A 21,504-nucleotide genomic window follows, 5' to 3' on the forward strand; every position below is an offset into this window, starting at 1 on the left:
AGGAGGAGATTAAGAGAGAAACGCAATTGGAACAAAATACTATCAAAGTGTTCTTTATTTTTAACTTACAAACAAATGGATTCAAAGATGCATGCACAATATTTTATTTTTTTTAAAGAGGGTTGGCCGAAGCGAGCCAATCCTCTATAGAAACATTGTCGGCTCTGGGCTAAGGCCCAAGAGGCGTGAGCCTTAAGCCCCCAAAAAATGTCAAAAAATAGGGCTTCCACCTATTTTTAAGACCTAGTATATATGTGTTGTTTTAGGGCCCAATTTTAAAGCCAAGAAGACATTTTATACCTAAGCCCCAATAGCCCAGAAAAATGGAACACAGAATGCAGGAATAAACAAAAGAAAAAAACAAAAAGGAGGAGTAAAAAAAACGCGGAATCGCCAAAAATCTCTGGGCCCTTCAAAATTATTTAGTGTGGTAGATGTATGGATGCATCTTTTTTCCCCCTTAAATGCTACTACTCCGGTAGTTCTTATTGCAAACAAATACTATATCCAAATCAAAAAATTCAGTGTGTTCGACTTATTATTATTATTTTCGTTTACAATTATTAAGGGCCTCACTTTTGAAGATCGTTTTAGGCCTCCAAAATTTCAGAACCGGACCTGTGTAGAAGTCCCACAAATTATGTTGGTCACATGTCTTGATAGCCATACAACGTCCACCTAAGTAGGACGGGCAAGACATATTTAGTCAACCGGTCCTTTGAACGTAAGGCTAGCTTAGCTAACAAGGACTAAAAGGACTGAGTCACATGGGAATCCCTTTCCATGCCGGCCAATTGCTTCAGAACTAATGAATGAATAATGAATGCCAGAATGTATGATGGGTTTGCATACTTAAATGATTGTCGAATGAGATGGATCCGAATCCTCGGAACAACATTGTAGTATTAAAAATTACTACTACACCCAACTTGCTTTTAGCGTTTAATGCCTTGTTTGGAACACGATTTGGGAAAAAAAATTCAACTCAAAAAACACTCATTACTCTTACTTTCAATCATTACTTTCATTTCTCTTCCCACTCATTACTTTTATTTTCAATCATTACTCTCATTATCTCTCTCCACTCATTACTTCTAATTCAATTATTACTCTAATTTTTCTCTTCACTCATTACCCAAAAACCAAATCTAAAAATTTTCAAATCATGAACCAAACAATGCATAGTGGTTCGTTATGATGAGATGAGAGGTTTTTCGACTGTTTCTTAAATTAATTAAGACATTGGGTCACCAATCGTACATTCCCTTAGAATAAAACAAGATCCGCCAGTTCATATTACTGTATTTATATACGTGCGTCAGTTTCATATTATTTGCTTAAAACATTGTCTTACTTTTCAGATCATAAAAATGCCAACAAATTGGGTTATTTGAGATTTTTAAATTGGTAGTATAAAAAGCAAATAAATACGTACACAAGTTTTTGGTTAATCTAAAAGGTGACACAACTTTTGAGACCAAAGTACAAAAAAAAAGAAAAAAAAAAGACACTTTTATCAATGAAATCTAAAATACATCACCAAATGATACGGAATACCTTTTGGCGAGAAAATGAGATTTTGTCGGTAAATGACACATTTTTTTGCTAGGAAATGCAAGACTAATTACTTTTTTAAATTTCAAATATATTTTAAATAAATTAGGATCGTGATGAGTTTCATTTAACGGTTCAAATCATGAATCAAGATCGTGATGAGTTTCGTTTTGCGTCTCAAGAAAAATCACATAAATTACCATCGCTATGGGAGGGTATTGATTCCTAACTCAACATCTTAAACAACAATGTACGCAATACACTCATGCGTCATTGTTCCTTGACTCTCGAATGAGATGCTATTTCATAACAATTTATAAAATAATTACAGATCATGATGCTGTGCATATTACAATTACTACATAGTGTGAATGGAAAGTTCCCTTTATTATTAAATTTTGATCAAATTGTACAATCATTTTCCAATATTTCTATTATGTGAATGTGAATATCATTTTCTAATATTATGTTGCAGAAAATGAATGTTGAATTAAGTACAAGGTTTGTTAATCACACAACATCTTGAACAATAATGTGCACAATGTGGTCTAGTGTTGTCACTTCTTCATTGACTATCGAATGAGATGTTGTCTTATACTCCCTCCGTTTCAAAATGAGTGACCTTTTTGGGACTTCGTATCATTTTCAAATGCTTATATTTTTCGATTTATGAAATTTTATGGGATTTTGAAAACTTTGTTTAATAGAACTAATTATAATCTATCAAACAGGATTCATATTGCATATTTTTTGACATTCATATTAAAAAAAATAAGCAATTGAAAATAGCAAATTTTTCAAAAAATGTCAGTCATTTTGGAACGGAGAGAGTAACAAATCATCATTTTGTGCATATTATCATTTACAATATGGTGTGAACATAAGTTTAAGACGGAGACCGTCGGATTGGAAGTTTTTTTTATTTTTTTGTTTGCCGTGCAAAATTTTTTTTTGGGGGAGGAAAGCGACGGAGACCGTTGGATTGGAAGTGCGCCTGGGGAAGGCGGATCTATCTGGGTGGGCCCACATGAGAACAAAAGAGGGACTTAGGGGGGCTGTTGTGCCTTGAGGGACAGCAGCTTACTGTCCCGGGGCAAAACAATATCGTCCCGAGCCCAAAAAATTAATTCGAAACGTTCGCTTTAAAGATCTCATCACGTACTATGGTCTTACAAAAAATAAAATTGATCAAACATCGATAACCTTGTGAACAAATCACTTTTTTGACTGAATTTTTGGCTAAATATTTTAGACATTGCTAACAGCACTTAAAATAGATGATTCTTTCACTAAGTTATTGATATTCAATTGAATTAATTTTTTAAAGGGCCATAGTAAGCGCTAAGATCTTTCAAGTGAACGTTTCGGATCAAGTTTTCAAGCTCTAGACGATATCGTTTTTCCCTGGGACAGTAGGCTGCTGTCTCTCAAGGCACAGCAGCCCCCAACTCCACCGACAAAAGAGAGGGACTTTGTTAGCACGTCGTCGCAGTGGATTCGTTGTCAATCAACGGTGACCACTCAACTATGGAGTAATACACGTGACGACTCATGACTTCCCATGTTTCTCCCACCGTTGTTTCAGCCACCCTCTCCGGGAACGAGTTGACCATTAGTAATCCAACACACACGATTATCAACTTGGGATTTTACTTTTATTTTTTCCCCCTACGGTCAAGACGCGTTTGGATCAGCTAACGCGCACATTGATTATTTTCTTTCTTGTCCGGTGTCAATAGCAATGACAACAGACCATTTACGGTGGGACTAGAGAATTCACCAAAATTTACTCAATTTCAAACTCTAAATGTCTAGTTTTACTACAAGAAAATTGAATTTTGCGCTTCACTTTTATACGCAGGCGCTTCATTTTGCACATAAAAATATTAGTAACTTAATGTTAAAAGTAAAACGTTTGAGTACAAAAATAAAACGTTAAAATCAACATCCAAAATCTCACCGGATAAGGATCTCGTACTACCGGCGGAGAACACCCACAAGGACGACCATTTCTAATCAAACACGGCCGACTATCAAGTTGGGATTTTTTTTCTTTTCCCCTTTTCATTTTTTTTCTTTTTCTTCTGTGTGGTTAGTACGATTTTGATACTCCCAGTACTACGGTAAGAGTAAGGATCTTCATTCAAGAAGGATTAATTTCTACTATTGACAAAAGCATACTCCTATTACGGTATTATTTCCTTTTATAAAACAATGCACTTTTATTACACTCTATGTACATTGAAAATATCAAAATTCAGATAGCAAAGATAAATTTTTTATATTGAGAAGCAAATTTTAATGTTCTACAATTCTGGAGTCCAAATTTTCATAGACAACACAACTATTATGTGTACATGTCGTACTAAATATTGTAGAAAAATTAGGGATTTGGACGTCTCGTGGTCTCGACATAGCTCCTTCCTTGCCCATCATCCCTCCATAAAAAGACAATTTGGATACAAACTTTTGTTTACATCTCTATAGTAGTAATAAAATAAGTAATTATCATTCTTTTGTCACAACAATCGCGACAGTTCTAATTGTATTTTCTTCTCAAGTCTAACTTCACTTATTTGCTCCCATTTCCCCTTTTTATTTGGCACATTGAAGGATGATAAATCATAAGAAAAACTTTTACTATGTGAGACTCAAGTTTCTACACAATCCAACTTCTAATATGCTTTAGTTTATCCCAAGAGTTCTTGGATTTTTTGAGAATATCTCAAATGGGACCCAACTTGAGATAAATTGATGGAAACGGTTATGGTGACCCAAGTAACAATATGGGCCGGGTGCTGTGATGTTGAAAAAAACTAACTAGACTCAAGAATCATTTTGTTGAAATTTAACCTTCCGAAATGTGGCAACAAAACACTAGTACAAGTCAAAATATTCCAAAAGAATTTGGTCTTGTTAGCTGGATTTAAATAAAGCGAGTACTGTTTTTAGAACACAAGTTTTGACAAAGGGGAGAAAACAAGTAAACTTTTGATTAAATTAATTAATGGGTAAATTCAGGAAAGCGCAAGAAACAAAAAAGGACCAATGGAGGAATGATGGGCCTTCTAGATATTAGACCATTCATGGATGGGAACCTTTATGATTAGGTGGTTTTACTTTACTTTTGCTTTTTCCACTTTATACTGTCTCTAAACAGTGCCTCCTCCATTGTGGAAATTGACTAGCTTTGAAAATTACACTTTCATTACATAACTCTGAATCCTAAACTTGTAGGATTAGGGCACTTGTTCCGGCGGTTATGTAGCTCCATCTTAATCATAGTATAATACTTCAAAATGTTATGTACTTATGTTCTCCATCCACGCATTATGCTCGCGTTCTCAATTCTCATTCTCACAGATTTTAATAGTTTGAGATGTAATTCAAGGATGCTTTTCTGCTTTCGCATGCGCTCGTAAATTATGTGACTTAAAGCTGCATAGTGGCGAATGAGATGGTTTCAATTTTTGTAGAGAAAAAAAAATGATACCCTTGTTGATGGGTTGGATAGGAATTGAGGCAGTTTAAAAATCTACTAACTTGAAAAAAAAAAAAAAATCCTAAACGTGCATCTTCTCTCTCCATCAAAGCAAAATTAGGCCTTTCGGGCACGGGTTTTTTGGACCCGTGCTGTTACGTGGGTCAAGAATTGCAAGACTTTGGGCTGGTGATCCAAAACCCACTTATGAGATGTAAACTATCCTGGGGTTTGAATTGATTTTTCCGACCAAGTCGTACAAAATAGATCGCTTTAATGATACCAAAAAAATCTACAAACACAACTGCTTCCGGGGTCTTTCGATGCACACACACGGATCCACGTGTATCAAACAGTTCCAGACATAGTTGTGTAAAAGATAGTAGTATAGGAAAAATCAGTATGGATTCCATATAAAGTGGACAATGTTCATTAATATTCACTCACTATAATAAATGTTTAGCACATTTCATCTCGATAATATTTCATCCACCACAAACTCATTTGACACCCATCGTCTGTATGCTAAACGCGTTCAATAAACGAAGTATAAACCAAAGCTAGTTGCATTTAATAGCTAGTTTTTTTTTTTTTTTGTTGTTCGACCGTTAAGGTTATCTAGGCAAGTTACGCTCACTACAACCAATCTCTTTTCCGGTCCTGTCGAAGGCAAACCCGTCCAGCATTTTATCAGCTAGTGCAAGCAGAAAAAGGATACTGAATAGTTCCAAGTTGTTATGGGCTTAACTATTACACACAATCAATCACATTCGGAGGGAACAACTATGCTTTACTAGTTTCTCCCAGCTTTCACATACGAAGTCTTATTTAGTAGAGAACTGCAATTAGAAAGGCAGAAATGAAAAGAAAGAGAGACAAAAGTCACATTCGGGTTACGGTTCCATTAGGCTTTCCGGACCAGCGGTTGCGAGTTTGATAACAAGAGCCAGAGCATTACTCGTAACGCAAGTCACAACCGAAACCTTATTCCTCAGCAACTCAACTTGTGTTCCTTTTCCCCCTTCGAACCCGTCCAAGCAAGTCCCTTGGTCGGTCATTGCGGCGCTTAACCACGTTGTCAGATCCTCCATCTGATCCTCAAACGTCGTTCCGCTCAGATTCCTAAGTACCCCAAGCGCCCCGTGAAGGTTGTCGATCGCGTCCGACAAGCACTCGACGCAATCCAACAGGGCCCCCCTGTTTCTTCCCCTCATAGTCCTGTTCCTGTTTAAGTCCACTAAGAATTGGGAGACAATCTTGGCTTCTGTTATTGTGACGGCCACCCCGGCCCGGGCCCATTTGCTAGGGCTCCGTTTGGCTGCGAGTGAAAACGGAGCGAGCGAGTGGATGCAAAGGTCTTTGTACCGGGTCACGCTACACGCGACTCGAACATAAGCGTCGTGACCAGATACCGATTGGCATATGAGTGGTAGCCAAACAAGGAGCCATATGAGGCGTAGAAAAAGGCTATTTCGTGGCATTTTTATTTTGGTACTACAAGAGGATTGGAGAGAAGTGTTTTTTGTGAAGAAAATGGGTCGAGGGGTGAGCCTTTAAAGAAGGGATTTCAAGTGAGGTGGCAAAAGGATTTGGAGCTTTTTGCGTAGTAGGAGTTCGTTAGAAAGAGCCTTTAAAGAAGGGATTTCAAGTGAGGGTGGCAAAAAGGATTTGGAGCTTTTTGCGTAGGAGTTTGTTACAGAAAGAGCAAGAGGGTGGTGAGTGCAATAAAGGAAAAGGAGAGAGTAGTATATTGGTGAGCTGAAAGAAGGCTGGGGATAGTGATGATCGATCATGTGAATGGGCAGTTGGGTTTTCATGAGTTTTCAGGAAAAGAGAGTTCTCCTAGGATTCTTCTTTGTGTGTTGGATTAAATGGGTGCTTCAAGTCTCATGCATATACATAAATTACTAAACATCATCTAAATCCTTTATCTTAAATCTTCACCTTACAATAGTCATTAGTTGATTCCAAAAGGGACCCTTTCCGAATCGACTCGAGTATTTGAATTACTAACAAAGAGGTGTCAAAGTGCTACATGACGTTAATCGCGCAGATACACATACGAAGTGAAGACAAGAAAAATTCTTTGCTCTAAAATTTGGTTACAACCTACATAAATCTCTTAATGCCTTTGACATGACACCCTATGAGATGCTCCACGGGTCTCTTATTCGATTGATAAATACATCCTACTTTCCTAACCTTTTGTACAGTTAATCCTTTCAAACGGCCAACAAACAAAGCTATGTTGGCTTTACTCTCTTGTCATGTACAAGCACATGAATTGGGTGGATTTTCTCGAATATGATTCATGCTTGTAGGCAGTAGTTCAAAAATGATCTTGATTTTCTAAATATTTGGAACACGATACTCTCGCCTGAGTTTAATAGCAAAAAACGAATTCATGCAATCAACCTCAATTAACTGAGACAAATGACTACTTGGTTTGGTTTATGTTTCATGCCCGTGAGTTCTGGTGTGTGGAGTCTCTGGAGTTTGAGGCTTTTGGTTCGAGTTGCAGATGCTGGGCCTGCCACACTTTGGTGGGCTTTTATCGAACGATGGAACCTTGTATTATGTATCAGGTTATCAGTCAGCTTGAGTATCTTTCCTCTAATGTTCCTGAGTAGCACCATGTAGTTAATTTTGAGTAACTTTCAGATATTACCACCCAACACTTAAAAATTTATCAGCAGCCTAGAAAAACAAACCATTGTTGTTAAAGAAGGGTTAGATTCGCTCACATCTAATTGTTGATTCAATAGAACAAAATGAAACCCAAAATAATAGCTTATTACAGTATTGTTAAGTTCAACAGTGTCAATAGAGCACACGGAGAATTTGCCAATTGGATGCCAATTAACTCCCTCCTCTCCTCATGCAGCCTTGTTAAGAATCTCTTCGGAAGGAATCTCAAGCATCGCTCCTGCATGCTCTTTACCTGGCTTCACCTCTGCGCACAAGGTGAGCAAAAGCAGTAGTAAGTACTAAACCAATAGGGTATACTGGATTCGAACAACATTATACAAGAAGTAAACTAGCTATACAAAATGGGAGATGACGGATGGGGAAAATTAGGGCTGCAAATGTGCCGAGCCACTCGCGAGCGGCTCGAAAAAAGCTCTTTTGAACTCGACTCAGAAGCTAAACAATTGAGCTTGAGCTATATTCGTGATCTTGATTTGTAAACGACCAGAGCCCAAGCTACCAACAGCTCGGCTCAGATAAGCCTGCGAGCCAACCTTAGGCATACACTGTAAAATATTTTCACAATAAATGTTTACTTTGTGAACTATCAAACACAATTGTCATAGGCCATGTGTCAACGCTGGGTGCGCACGCATTTGAGACAAAAAGACAAGATAGTGTTAGGCTTTATAACAAAAGACGGGTGCTGAGCTCTTCCTAGTCGATGTGGGATAAGTCAGAAGCAAGGTTTCCCAATGAAGGTAAGGTTCCCCAACGAAGTTTTGCATCAGTCCCACATAGAAAAATTCACAACTAGTACACAAATGAGAATCCCTTGTAAGTTGTAATTAAAGGACCCAACCACCACACATTGTAGTTTCACAAGTACATTTCGTGTGAATTTGAGCTCTAACGAGCCGAGCCCGAGCCACGATAAAAATCTGCGAGCCGACCTCGAGCTGACCCTATTTCTTGCGAGCGAAGCTTGAGCAGTTCAAAGCTCAACTTGGCTCGGCTCGTTTGTAGCCCTAGGGAATACACAACAAAGTTCTTCTCATGGAAAGTTGGTTCAGTTTCCTACATGAAGATACATAATACGTGCACACCTATAACATGCAACTTGAGTTGCAAATACTTAACCAAGAAGATACCATCTAAGATGAAGGGAGCACAGAACATAACACTAAGTCCATCACCTCGTCCTCAATGTTGGGAACTCATGCAGATGTTAAATTTATTCTTTGATCTCCTATCATTTTCTTTTACTTTAGTAAATCTCTTACATAAACAATGATCCAAACACACTCTTAGGTTCATAACTTGACGCTGTTGGTCTTGTCTCTAAAACACCAAGCAAAAGAGACCATGAACTATTTGTAGTGCAGGATGCAGTTATCCATACATTCAGCTTAACAAAAGCAGGAAACCAATTATGATCTCGAGGGTAGAGGTTAGACTCTTACATCTTGGGAAAAGATCTCAACCCTCAAGGCTTAACTTGTCCCATCCTTAGTTTGAAAGAAAGAACAGTAATTACATTTGTGTCTTCTAGATTTTAAGTGAGGAATATTCTCTACAAGCTTTTTAATGTTTCGTTTTGTCTACCCTATAAGGAGTGAAACCCGTCTTCTCCATGATATCTCTTGAAGAGCTCAGTGTCTGTGATTGACAAAGGATTCTTCATTTGAAAGCCCTCAAAGATGTGTAAATATAGGAGGAGCCAGCACAGAGCAAACTTGGATAAAAATGCCCTCTTTCTTCTCCTTTGGGTGATCATACTCTGAGATTTCTCTCCCGAGAAGGGGTTTGCTATTCTCCTTCAGATAACTACTAACTTTTGTACTTCCCACCCACTCCTCACCATCCAAAACCTTGATCAAAGTTTCACACACGACTCTGTCTCCCTTGGTTGCCTTGCACAGTTTGTGAACCCTCCTGTCCCTCCTCCCCACCCTCAACCCGTCTCAGCTTACACCAATCAATCCCTACTTCTGGTAGTTAGATTTGACAAAGGCTGGTCACAAGATCAAATATTCAGAGTCATACAACCCATAAAAACAAATTTGAGTCAGCAAAGAAACGAAGCAAGAGTTATTGATCTTTTATTTCTCTCTCAATACACTCACATACGTATGGATGTATGCATCCAGGAATTTAGTAAGCATAAGTTGATAGTTACTAAGCATAAGTACTGTTGCAACTACCTATAAGTTGAGAGAGTTCATTAAAGAAGCGTTCTGCAAAGTGATCATCACGCTTCTTTCAGAATTTTCAAACATTCCAGGTCACATACTGTACCACACAGTACACCTAAACTATGCAATGTGACCATTCATTACAGTTTCTTATACATTCACCATCATCGACATGTCACATGTAGAGGGTGAAATCACCATTGGAAGTCTTGTATGCCCATTGGATGTATTTCTCTCTCTCTCTCTTCCCTCCGTTTCTCTCAATTTAAGAATTCCTGTAGACCAACACCCATTCCTTTAAACAAAAAACACCTACCAAAATAATTGCATTCTTATGTCTAGAAAACAAGACGATATCCAAGAACCTAAGAATTTGCACATTTACACAAACACAAGGTGTGCAGAACTAGTAACAACTGTGAGAGAAGTGGATTGTAAACTAACCGTAACCGCCGGAGGGGTTGAGTTTGGCCTGGACAATGGTGGTGGAAATGAAATCAGAAGCCTCACGAGCCTCAGCGAGGAGTCTCTGGATCTCGGTTTCGGAGCTGACGTGGCGGTTCTCCTCGAATTTCTTCCTCACCTCCGCCGCCGACTCCCTCAACATCAAGTGGTCCCCTGCGAACGTTTTTCGAGTCGCTCTTAGCACCGCTCTGTACGCCATCAACGCCTCCCCTGCTCCCCTTCCCCCCATCTCTCTCTCTCTGTGCCACTCTTCAGTCTTCACAGCAGCTCCGAAGGGGCAGTGCTTTCTTCAACTGCGGTGCATCTGCTTTCCGCATCCTCACGACGTCGTTCTAAAGTCAACCAGTTACTCTCTCTTCCAGTTAAGCCCCTTAATTTCAGTTATGCACCAGTTAAGCCCCTTAATTTCAGTTATGCACCAATTTTACTCCCTACAGTTTTATTACTTCAACCTCTCTCAAAAAATTAATTATTAGTCTTTTCTAATATAATACTCCATGAAATATAGTATATCTTACTAATATATTCGATTAGTTTTATTAATTAAAATTTAAAAAATCATAAAAATATCTATAAATTGTAAAACACAAGATTTTTTTGCAGGTACAAATGTAAAAATTGTCATTTATTGTGGGAAAGAGAAGTAATATATAATTTTCCCGACAAAGTGCTCACCCATTTTTATATTCTAATACAGTTTCTATTTTTACAGTAATAATCGAAAATTATAGTTATAGATCTCTTGCACATGTTAATAGTACATAAAGAGAAAGAAAAGTGCAATCTTATCTAATTTTTTCAAGTATTTTATTTCCTTTCCATGAATGAACTAGATGAGTAGCAAAGGAGTTTGAATAAGAACTGATTTTGTAGAGTTTGAATAAGAACTGATTTTGTAGAAGTTTGAGAAAAGAACGCTTAGTCTGTGATTATTTCTCTATTTGTTAAATTTGCAAACGAGGACTCATAAAATATATTTTTAATAATAACTATACGATATAATTTTTTAAATTAAGAACATTAATTGATATAGTAGGAGTAACTTCTAGTTAAAAAATATCAGTAATTCATTTTTTGACAATAATACCCCTTATTTAAATTTATACGGAGCATACGGACTCGCAGTGCATTAGCAGGGATTCCGAGAAGGCTGCCAGACACCCATTGTCAAGTAGAGTGCCAAGCGAGATTCGATCGTTCATATCAGTACGGACAATTTGTATCAAATGTGAAGCGGGAGGGAGAGTGAATACAAGATAAGTACGACGTATTACACGCTCTCTTACCCTGTCATATTTATGCTTTGTTTGGATTGATGTTTGAAATTTTTTTTGAAAAATAGTAGGGGTAATAAGTGAAGAGAGATAGAGAGAGAAATGTTGGGAGTAGGAGGAATCTAAAGGGAATTTTAAAAAAAATGCTTTTTGAATCCAAAGAGAACCGGGCATTAGTTATTTACCACCGTGCCCTCTCACCAATCTCAAAACCCTAATCTTTGCTACAAGTCTCCGTCTCTGTGCATTCTGCCCGATTTCAGATAATTCTAGGGTAATTTCTCTCTCTCTCTCTGCACGCTAAAATCCATCAAGAGCAGAACTTTGTTGGTCATATTCTCGCTCGACGCTTGTAGCTGTGTTTTATTTGTGTATATATCTATCCCTGTTGAATATCCTAAGGTGGAGTCCTTGTTATGTTTTTCCAATCTTTTACCCTAGTATTTCGGCAATCGTGATAGCTTTCCTGTAAAAGGGTTCTCTTTCAAAGGATTTATTGTCAGGCGTTCAATATTTCTTTCTCGAGACTACTTCCGTCACTGGGTTGTTTTTAGGGGTTTTGTTTTCATCGCTTGGTAGTACTAGACCTCACTTTTATTTTCTCCGTTCTTACATTCCCCTGGTTCAGTTATGTTTTGATAATTAGTGGTATTGGCTTTCAGGAACAATGAGTCGCTCGAGTAGAACACTCTATGTTGGCAATCTTCCCGGTGATATTCGCGAAAGGGAAGTAGAAGATATCTTTTACAAGGTAATGTCCCCTTTCCGCTGCAATACTTATGCAATTTGAAGGGATTATGGCATGGTTTATTTTTGGTTCTCCTTTAATCTCACGACGAGAACATATTACTATTAGCACTGCAAGGATACTAGTCATGCTAAACGAGTATAATGCCTTAGCTTATTTTGGTATGTCAATTTAGCTGCGGTGCACAAAATTATTAGTATCTGATCTTTAACTTTTGGCGTACTTAGAATATTCATTAGTTAAGAACTTGTATATTTAAAGGTGAAGTCAACGCTTTAGCAAGGTTGGTTTCGTTTGCAATACTATGTTTAAGGGTTGCAGATAACTTGAGTTTTTTATTTTGAATCACGCCTTTATGTGGATGACGTTCAGTGTATAACTTGTGTTCGTGTTGCAGTATGGACCAATTGCCCACATTGATTTGAAGATCCCGCCAAGGCCCCCTGGTTATGCCTTTGTCGAGGTGAGATTGTTGCCTCTTTCAGCGCACTCTATTTTTCAATTTATACAATTTTCTACTAAGTTTTAAATTTTTTTTAATTACAGTTTGAAGAGGCTCGTGATGCTGAAGATGCTATTCGTGGTCGTGATGGTTATGATTTTGAGGGGCATCGGCTGCGGGTTTCTCATGCATCCTACATATCTTTCTATTTCCTTTTTCTATGTAGGTTCTGCTTACTTGTTAGTGGCTGAGAGACTTACACAGATCTCTTGATGTTCATAAAGGTAGAGCTTGCACATGGAGGGCGCGGAAATTCGTCAGCTGTCGATCGTTACAGTGGTTATAAGAAAGGAGGAGGAGGAGGAGGAGGAGGAGGTGGTGGGCGTGGTGGAGTGTCTAGGCGCTCTGAATATCGAGGTTTGCATTTTGTTTTGCATGCCTGGATGCTTTTTTTTTTTTTTTTTGCAGCTTCATTTTCTATATCAAAACGCACGTGTTCTTGAATTGTAACATGTATCGTGTATCATTCCTTTTTTATCCTGTATAATGTTGGTTATTGTCAGATATATTAGTGAAAATGTCTATGGGTGAGAAGTTACAATCAGAGATTCAATGACTTGCAACTGTAGAGTACTACATCAGACACCCAAAGTACTAAATCATATACCCAATGGCAAAGAATCTAACGTGCATTGGGCATTAGCAACTTCGGTTGCACAATCCGTCTAAGGAGGCAAGTTGGCACGTGGATTGCGAATTGGAATAGGAAACGCCTCATATTTGCTGTTTGGTTTAGGCCAGTGTTTTAAATGGAGAAAGGCGCACCGAGGCGCAACGATCCCTTGGGGCTTTAGCGCGGCGCGCGCTTTATTGACGCGAAGTGCAAAAAAAAAAAAAAAATTCTACGCAAGGCAAATTTTATTAGAACAAGTTTTCAATACAAATAAACACTTGTAAAACTTTCAAATGTCATAAAACATAATATGTCAATGGTTAAACGAAAGTACCAAACACTAAACATAACATATCATCCATGAAAAGCTAACATAATAATGTTTAGCCTTAGAGACATAACAAAAGGATTAAAGACAATAAAATCTAGAGGCATGCATAGGCATTACTAGAATTTTCAGATGTCATCTACAAATAACAAGTACAAATAAATACAACAAACTGAGCAAATACTTTAAACAAAGCTGGAAATGAAAAAAAAAAAAACAGGTGAAAAAAAAAGAAAAAAAAAGCAAAGGGGGTCCTACTACTAGAAAAAAAGAAAAAGAAAAAGAAAAAGAAATTGGGGGTTGTGACTGGAAAAAAAAGAAAAAAGAAAAGGGGGGTCCTGGACAATCGGTGAAAATAGAAAGAAAATGAGGAGGAAGAAGAAGGTGAGAGGAGGAGGAGGAGGAGGAAGCAAACGTGAGATGGTGAGAAGAGGAGGAGGAAGAGGAGGAGGAAGAAGAAGTTGTTACTTGGAGTCGACAATCAGAGAGGGAGAGGGAGACCAGAGAAGAAGAAGCTGGGTCCGATCGTCCGAGACTCTGAATCGTCGAAGAGGTTGTTGCTCGATCTGGTTTGTCGATCAAATAGGGTTCCCATCGATTTAAAGGAAGAAATTATTCAGTGCATCGCGAACGTAAGACTGATTTTTACCTCATAGCAAAAGGCGCGCGCCTCAGCTATAGCGCGCGATTCAGCGCCTTGCGCTATAGCGCGCGATTCAGCGCCTTTCTTGCGCCTTTGTGTTCTGCACTATAGCCCATAGTTCCGAAGCGCAATCCTTGCGCTGCGCCTCGCGTTATAGTGCGTGCTTCTCGCGCTTTTTAAATCACTGGTTTAGGCATATTCGTGGATTGAGAAATGGATATTTTAGCCAGCTGTAAGAAGCTACTTGTTCTTAAGGGAGCAGCTCAAACCAGAGCACTTCCGTGTGCAGCCCTCAGAAATCTGAGGCAAATGCCTGTCCAGAGAGTTGAAGCAAATGACACAGCCAAGTATCTAACAAATAAGAAATTGGGAAGAAAACATTATAATGTTTGAAGCTATATAGCTTCCATGCCAATGTTGGAAATTAGAAAAAGCATGACAGGCCACTCTTATTTATATTTGGTTGATTCAGTATTGAAAATATTCAACAGGTCTTGAATTTTAGTCTCCATGTGATTATTTTCTCGAAACATGGTTAGTGTCCATTCGATGAGTTTCAACCATGGCGATTAACAATGAAGAAAGTTGTTAATACTGCCAAAGGCGGAGTCGAAGGGAGAAATTCATTGAACATGCTATACAGGTTGAATTGCAGACTGTCCAATGCTGAAATGTCATACGATTTGAGTTATTTAAACGTTATGCTGTACATGTTTTTTCCATAGGACAGATAATCACATGATGTGCGACTTTGACAACGTTGCAGCAAATTGATATTTTGGTTTCATTTGAACTATCACCAAATTCATTTTTTTGGTTGACCAGTGTTAGTCACCGGATTGCCTAGCTCTGCTTCATGGCAAGACCTTAAGGTTAGCATGATCTTTAAGAATGCCCTATTTATGTGCATACAGACAGAAAATAGCGCACTCTTCTCATTTTTTGAAGTCTATAATACTTAGGTCTGCTTTAATAAACTCTTATGTGATGTGTTTTCATGCAGGATCACATGCGTCGGGCAGGGGATGTCTGCTTCTCCCAAGTTTTTCGTGATGCAACTGGTATGATGTGTTCAAGTCAAATTGTTCTGTTTATGTTATGTACTCACATTATAATGGTAGTTAGAGGTCATGTTCTCTAGAAGGAGTCTGTCATGTGCTCTAGGAGTCTTACTTTTGGAGGATTTGTGTAGGACAAGCCTGTCAAATAAAATTTGTTAAAAGGAATTGTGTTCGTTGGAAGTTCTAAGATAGTATTGATTATGAATTGCTTGAAATATGTTGTTTTGTTGTTCCTTAAATATGTTAGCCAAACCAGAAAGAATAGAAGAAAGCACCAAGTTGAGGGTTCTAATGGATTGTCTGCTGTGCTCTGTAGTTAAAGAAACAGTATTAGTTTGCTAGTGAAACAGCTAGTATCTTGAGGCTTGGAGAGCTAGTGAAAGATTTTGGATGTTTGCTATTCTTCTGCATCCTCTTCTTTTCTATTCCCATCTTCTTCTTGTTCAGCTTGTTGGATCTTAGCAAACATGCCAAACACCCCCTCCCCCCTTCTCTTTCCCCCTCTTTTCCAGTGCTCCGGGTTCTTTTTCTTCTCTTCTTCTTTTTTCTCTGTTTCAGTCTCATCTTATAATCGACTTCTTCTCCTTTTGCATATGCATCATGTGTATTCAGAAACTAGTGAATATTGATGTGCGTCATTCAAATTTCCAAAACAGATATTAATGCTAAGATGTGGAATTGTGGATATTTGTGATGCAACCGTATTGATAATGATGTTCAGACGAGTATGTATTTGCTCTACAAGCGGTTGAAGTAATGTGACAATTGTATTTCTCGTTTCTCTAAAGAATTAAAACTTCTTCTCTGTTGAAGGTTGTTTCCATTTCTACATGATTCTTGTTGTCCGGGGATTCTTTTTCCTAAGAATATTTGAACATTACAGATTGGCCTGTCTGTCTTCTATCTCTGCGAACAGAGTCTTATATTGTATGTTATGGCTGTCTTGCAGGCACAAAGGGGATTGTGGACTATACTAGCTATGATGACATGAAATATGCAGTAAGTTCACATTTCAAGTTAATATGTCTCAGTTACCATGAAATGCCAATCGTTAGCTAGATATGTTGAAGGGACCTTTTATTTTCCTATCTGCAGATTAGGAAACTCGACGACTCTGAGTTTCGGAATGCTTTTTCTGATGGAATAGTTCGTGTATGATTTTAGCCTTCTATTGTGTATTTGATGAGTACGGTTTTTTACTTAGATACTTCAATGTCAATGTGTTACTCACCATACCTTATTTTGTTTGGCGTTCCATCAGGTGAGAGAATATAAATCAAGTCGAAGTCGAAGCCGGAGCCAGAGCCGGAGCTATTCTAGGAGCCGTAGTCCTTCTGACTCGAAAGGCAGGAGCTACAGTCGAAGCAGGAGTAGGAGCAGGAGGTTGGTTGATGCCTATTTGTATTTTTTGTTCTCATGTATGGCGTGTTTTTTATTTCTTAACATGTGGAATCGTCATGCAGCAAGTCTCCCAAAGCCAAATCTTCTCGTCGCTCGCCTTCTAGATCTCGTTCACGATCTGCTTCTCCTCACGCTCGTTCTGGATCAAAGCTGCGCTCTCAGTCGAGGTATACATATCACTTTGAGAAGTCAAAGCATAAGAATTCTGAACTCTAGTCTATCATTTTAAATGGTTATTGGTATATTTAGGTATACATTTACATGGACCTTTCCTAAGGTTTCTGATAAAACTCTGAAACTCCATGTGATTTCTGAAATATTACAGTGACACTGTCAGAGTGTCAGTTGTTGGCTAACTGTAACTTCATGGAATTATGCTGACTATTTGTGCTCCTTCAAACCATATTTTCATAACACCCAGACCCATTTTTGATCCTCCCAGTTCTATATTCTGTAATCAAGCTATGTTAGCTAATCAAATATACACATCTCTACCCGTTACTTGATAACATCACTGCTATTATAACAAACTAGTAGTACAAATACCACACCCTAGTATACACACAGGAACACCTGAACTTATTAAGAGGACAATCATTTCGGCAATATACATCATGTCGGAGTTGAGAAAACAATTTGAATGGAATTTGAATTTACCATAAAGTAGTTTGGAGTCCAACTTTGTCTTGGACATCGTTAACAAGAAAGGCTATGTGTTGATTTTGATTCATGCTTTTGAGTTTCTGATGTCACAATTGGCTCCATCTGTACCTGTGGATAATTTTGGACGGATCTCCCTGTATATATCATTTGTTAATGTAACTACATATGTTGGTGAGAGGACATGTACTGCTCTTTTAAGTGGAGTGGGAGCTTTTGTAATGGCTGCAATCATCTAGGGCTCATAGGAATCCTTCTCAAAACACTGAAATATGTTCAAATGGTTTCCTGGGTGAGTGGAGCTCCTATCATCCAATACTACATGGCATGAGAGGGGGAACGCAATGTACGAAAGCTAATTGAACAAACACTGGCTGTTTTTGGACGATCAAAAGGTGGATTCCAGCATGAAGAGAGTCGATAAGATGATATCGTTGTTACCTTTGTTGGTTATAGATTCTTATTCGCAAGTTGAAATTATGGTGGCCTTTGTTCCGGCTAATTATGCAGCTTACTCTTGTTAAATAGCTTGATATATAGGTTGTCGAGCCTATTTCTTAACAGTTTAAGCTTTTGGTACAATCAGTTATACAACTTATACTTGGCATGAGAGCTGAGGGTGGAATAGGTCTTGAGTTCATGTCTCTCTGTTTGCATTTGTTACCTGCTTGCGTTCCGCTTCTCTCCTTCATATTCTTTTTTGCTCGGTTATTTGCATCTCTATGGACAACGGTGCAAGATGGGGTTGCTTGTTGTGGAGGGTGTGGAATAACTTGGTAATTATTGTTGGGCCTATTTACTAACAACTTAAAGCTTTCGGAGCAATCAGTAACTTAACAACTCTCTCATCTCACCTTTCAATTTGAATTTAATTTCCCTACGTGTGGTGTGGTCATACGAGATACATCTTCATGCTCAACAAATAAAAAATTTGATGGATCTGTATGTCTACTCTAGTACTCTCTGTTATTGCAATAGCATATAGTACCTTAACTCTAGTTGATAAGTTTTGAGTTTTGTTTGGGGTCCAATTAAATGGAGACGTGGTGAGCAGATTCTTCTATACTCACTATATAAGTAAATTGCTTCTATCCCAACTTCAAGCTGGAAATGACTATGGCTTGTGGCTTACTCTGCTTTTTTGTCCCTTGTTTGCTATCCTTGCTACATTTCATGGTTTGATTAGCAGATGTGGTATTGAGAAAACTGCGAGATAACTATGCCAATTCCATTTTGTCCTTTAAAAGATGTGAAATTACCTGGTTTGTTTTTTAGATATGGATTTTGCGGCGATCTGGGGATTGCATATTAGGATCTTGCATCTTGGTTGGATATGGTTCAAATGCCTGCTGCCTGCAACTCTTTCGGTTGTGGAGGTATGGCGTTTTCTAGATGGGCAGCTTTAGAAATCTTCATGGTATGTATGTTCTAATACGTTAAGCATCACAAATGTCCGTGGGTGCTAGATTGGGAACAAAGATCATGGATTGCTCTGGTAAAGCTGGAATTTGAACCAAGTGCATTGGCATTTGGAAACCACCATCTGCGGTAGAAACCATTTTACTGTCATTGCTATTCAACAAAGTCATATGCTAATAGGGCAGGTGTATGGACTCTTTGTTGGCCATTTGGGCATCCTGCTTACTGCTGTCTTAGACAACCATTGTGTGGCTTCCATTAACGATTGCACTGTAAGTTTATTAGGTTTTTTTTTTTTTAATTCGATGGTATGTTTACATTTCCCAGTTGTGCTTCTTAATTGTTAATGGTTTTTTCTTCCTGTCCGTTTTAATCATGGTAACTGGTAACTATGACTCGGAAGAGGCATCAAGGCTCTTGGATCACATTTGTTAAAAGGAACTTCTGGGTATTGAAATCGGTTGTTTCTGGAACTTTTGCAGATCTCCATCAAGATCCAGATCTCCTGTACCATCTGTAAGTGAAAACCCGTACTGCCTTTAAGCAATATATTTTTGAACCTGGAATGGACTACTGGACTTGCTGGCAAAATGTTCCTAACTTACCACGTTCTTGTCTATCAATTATGAACCCGAATTTTATACAATTTGTTTTAAAGATGGGGATCTGAAGTTTTAGGGTTTGTTAATCATGTTGAACTCTTTACTATCTATAAATTGCTTGAAATAGGGTTTACCTGTTGAACACCTGTCCTTCCCTGGGGAAGTACTTAATAAACTTCTTACAGTAGCAACATTGTTTTGTTATATGCATCTGCCATTTGTGCTATGAATTGCATTTCATTTTGAATGTCGTTCCTTCAGCGCCAGAAGCATGATAATAAAACCCTCAAAAAGCGCAGTGCTAGCCGGAGCCGCAGCAGGAGCAAGACTTTATCCAGGTCTTGTAGTTTTGCAACATGTTTCTTTTCCTTTTGGGCATATCATTCCCTGTGGCCGAATTTGTGTTATCATCCATTTTCCTGATTTGTTTTCCTCAAATGCATCATGTTTCCGCTTTGCAAATGTCAGGTGAGATTTGGTCAAGGTTGTATCTGTTGACTCCAGTTGCAGTTACAAGGGACTGTTGCTTCACACCTTATAGTTATGTATTTGGGTTGACAGTTTGATCGAGTTTGGTTGGACTTGGGATAGCGAACATTTGTTATCATTTCGGAAGTCTATTTTCTTGTTAAGTGCTTGTTGAAACTAGAACACAAATATTACATTGTTTGTTGTGAGTTTTGCTTGATTTTGCCTTAAGGCACAGATATTCATTTCGGTTATTGGTGTGGATTGCTCAGAGTTATATGGGTCCCAGCTTGATTGCTGTTGTGATGTTATTTATTAAGTTATGTTCAGTGCTGGAGCTCCAAGATCTTTTCTCATCACACATTGGTATAAAGCAATGATGTATGGTGAATGTTAGCGATCCAGGCAGAGGCTGTGTTTTGGAAAATCAGATTATAGGGCGAAAATGCTAAACAAAATTTCTTATGTTTGGTTGGGTTAGGTTATGATAAGCGAATGTAAATGGGTTTTTTTTTGGGAGGAAGCACAAACATGCCCATACCCTCAATGATTGGGAACTAGATGGGTTATGTTATGTTGTTGTTGAGGAAGCACAAACATATTGCATTCTTAATAAATTGAGAGAGCAGAGGGGAGAGCTCAAGTCCGGAACTGTAGGACTGACTGAGTGGGTAGGGAAACAGAAAATCTGTTCACACAAATATTTATATGCATAGATTGTGTACATATTTTTTTTGTGGAGCCCACCACGGGTCTCATACAAATGATCCAAGCCGTTCATTAAATGTAAAACATTTTTTCAAGATTCACCGTGAAAAATCATCTCAATACGATACTTATAGGTGTTAGATTCAATTATTTAACTTTTCATTTTCTTGAAATCTTAATGAAAAGTTAGATGATTGGGTTGAGAACTTATAGGTATCGGATTGAGTTGATTTTTCGTAGGGACCTTTGAAAAAATGTTTTACATTTAATGAACGGCTCAGATCATTTATGTGAGACCCGTGGTAGATTCCATAAAAAAATCTGTGCACAATCTGTGCACTTTTGTCTGTGTGGGTAGACTGGTTCGTAGGGATAGGAAGGAAGAGTCTTGATAAGCGAATGTAAATGGTTTTTCGTTTTATCTTTTCTCGTAAATAATTGGTTGTAAATTATGACACTTTGGTGAGAGGCAGTGGCTATTGGTCTTACTTTCTCGAGGGTCTAAGAAATTTGTTTTTTTTTTTTTTCCCTCGAGAAAGTCTTCTTGTTAATGAGGTTTAGATCCCAAATCCTTGGTTTTCCTCCTTTGATTTTTGTGAAATAATGGGAATAAATGAATTTTTACCATTTATAAGTCACTTAAAAGTCTTAAAGAGAGTAAAATCATCTCCAATCCACACGCCGGATACTAATT

General features: G+C 38.1%; 3 protein-coding genes across 8 annotated transcripts; 1 reads left to right on the top strand and 2 right to left on the bottom strand.

The window, feature by feature from the left end:
- Window positions 1-5,733: 5,733 nt before the first annotated feature.
- LOC131315069 (pectinesterase inhibitor 6) lies at window positions 5,734-6,654 on the bottom strand. The gene has a single exon (XM_058344126.1). The coding sequence runs from the start codon at window positions 6,514-6,516 to the stop codon at window positions 5,929-5,931; it is 588 nt and encodes a 195-aa protein (XP_058200109.1). The 5' UTR covers window positions 6,517-6,654; the 3' UTR covers window positions 5,734-5,928.
- Window positions 6,655-7,733: 1,079 nt separating this feature from the next.
- On the bottom strand, window positions 7,734-10,693 carry LOC131315072 (mitochondrial zinc maintenance protein 1, mitochondrial). The gene is made up of 2 exons (XM_058344131.1): window positions 10,363-10,693; window positions 7,734-7,988 (listed from the first exon to the last, which is right to left on the bottom strand). The coding sequence occupies exons 1-2, from the start codon at window positions 10,610-10,612 to the stop codon at window positions 7,912-7,914; spliced, it is 327 nt and encodes a 108-aa protein (XP_058200114.1). The 5' UTR covers window positions 10,613-10,693; the 3' UTR covers window positions 7,734-7,911.
- A 1,137-nt stretch (window positions 10,694-11,830) lies between these two features.
- On the top strand, window positions 11,831-20,379 carry LOC131315070 (serine/arginine-rich-splicing factor SR34-like). Of its 6 annotated transcripts, XR_009196591.1 has the most exons (15): window positions 11,831-11,931; window positions 12,320-12,408; window positions 12,803-12,868; window positions 12,952-13,026; window positions 13,132-13,264; window positions 15,317-15,363; window positions 15,495-15,552; window positions 16,502-16,551; window positions 16,648-16,704; window positions 16,814-16,935; window positions 17,016-17,120; window positions 18,889-19,304; window positions 19,515-19,548; window positions 19,896-19,972; window positions 20,103-20,379. XR_009196591.1 is itself a non-coding variant. In XM_058344127.1 (14 exons), the coding sequence occupies exons 2-14, from the start codon at window positions 12,325-12,327 to the stop codon at window positions 20,104-20,106; spliced, it is 912 nt and encodes a 303-aa protein (XP_058200110.1). In that variant the 5' UTR covers window positions 11,831-11,931; window positions 12,320-12,324; the 3' UTR covers window positions 20,107-20,379. The 6 variants fall into 6 exon arrangements, 3 of the variants coding, with proteins under 3 accessions (XP_058200110.1, XP_058200111.1, XP_058200112.1); XR_009196590.1 differs by lacking the exon at window positions 20,103-20,379 and having other exon boundaries at window positions 19,436-19,548; window positions 19,896-19,976; XR_009196589.1 differs by lacking the exon at window positions 20,103-20,379 and having other exon boundaries at window positions 18,889-18,989; window positions 19,080-19,548; window positions 19,896-19,976.
- The last annotated feature ends 1,125 nt before the right edge of the window (window positions 20,380-21,504 follow it).

Source organism: Rhododendron vialii, chromosome 13a (assembly GCF_030253575.1).
Source record: "Rhododendron vialii isolate Sample 1 chromosome 13a, ASM3025357v1".
NCBI classification, from domain to species: Eukaryota; Viridiplantae; Streptophyta; class Magnoliopsida; order Ericales; family Ericaceae; genus Rhododendron; species Rhododendron vialii.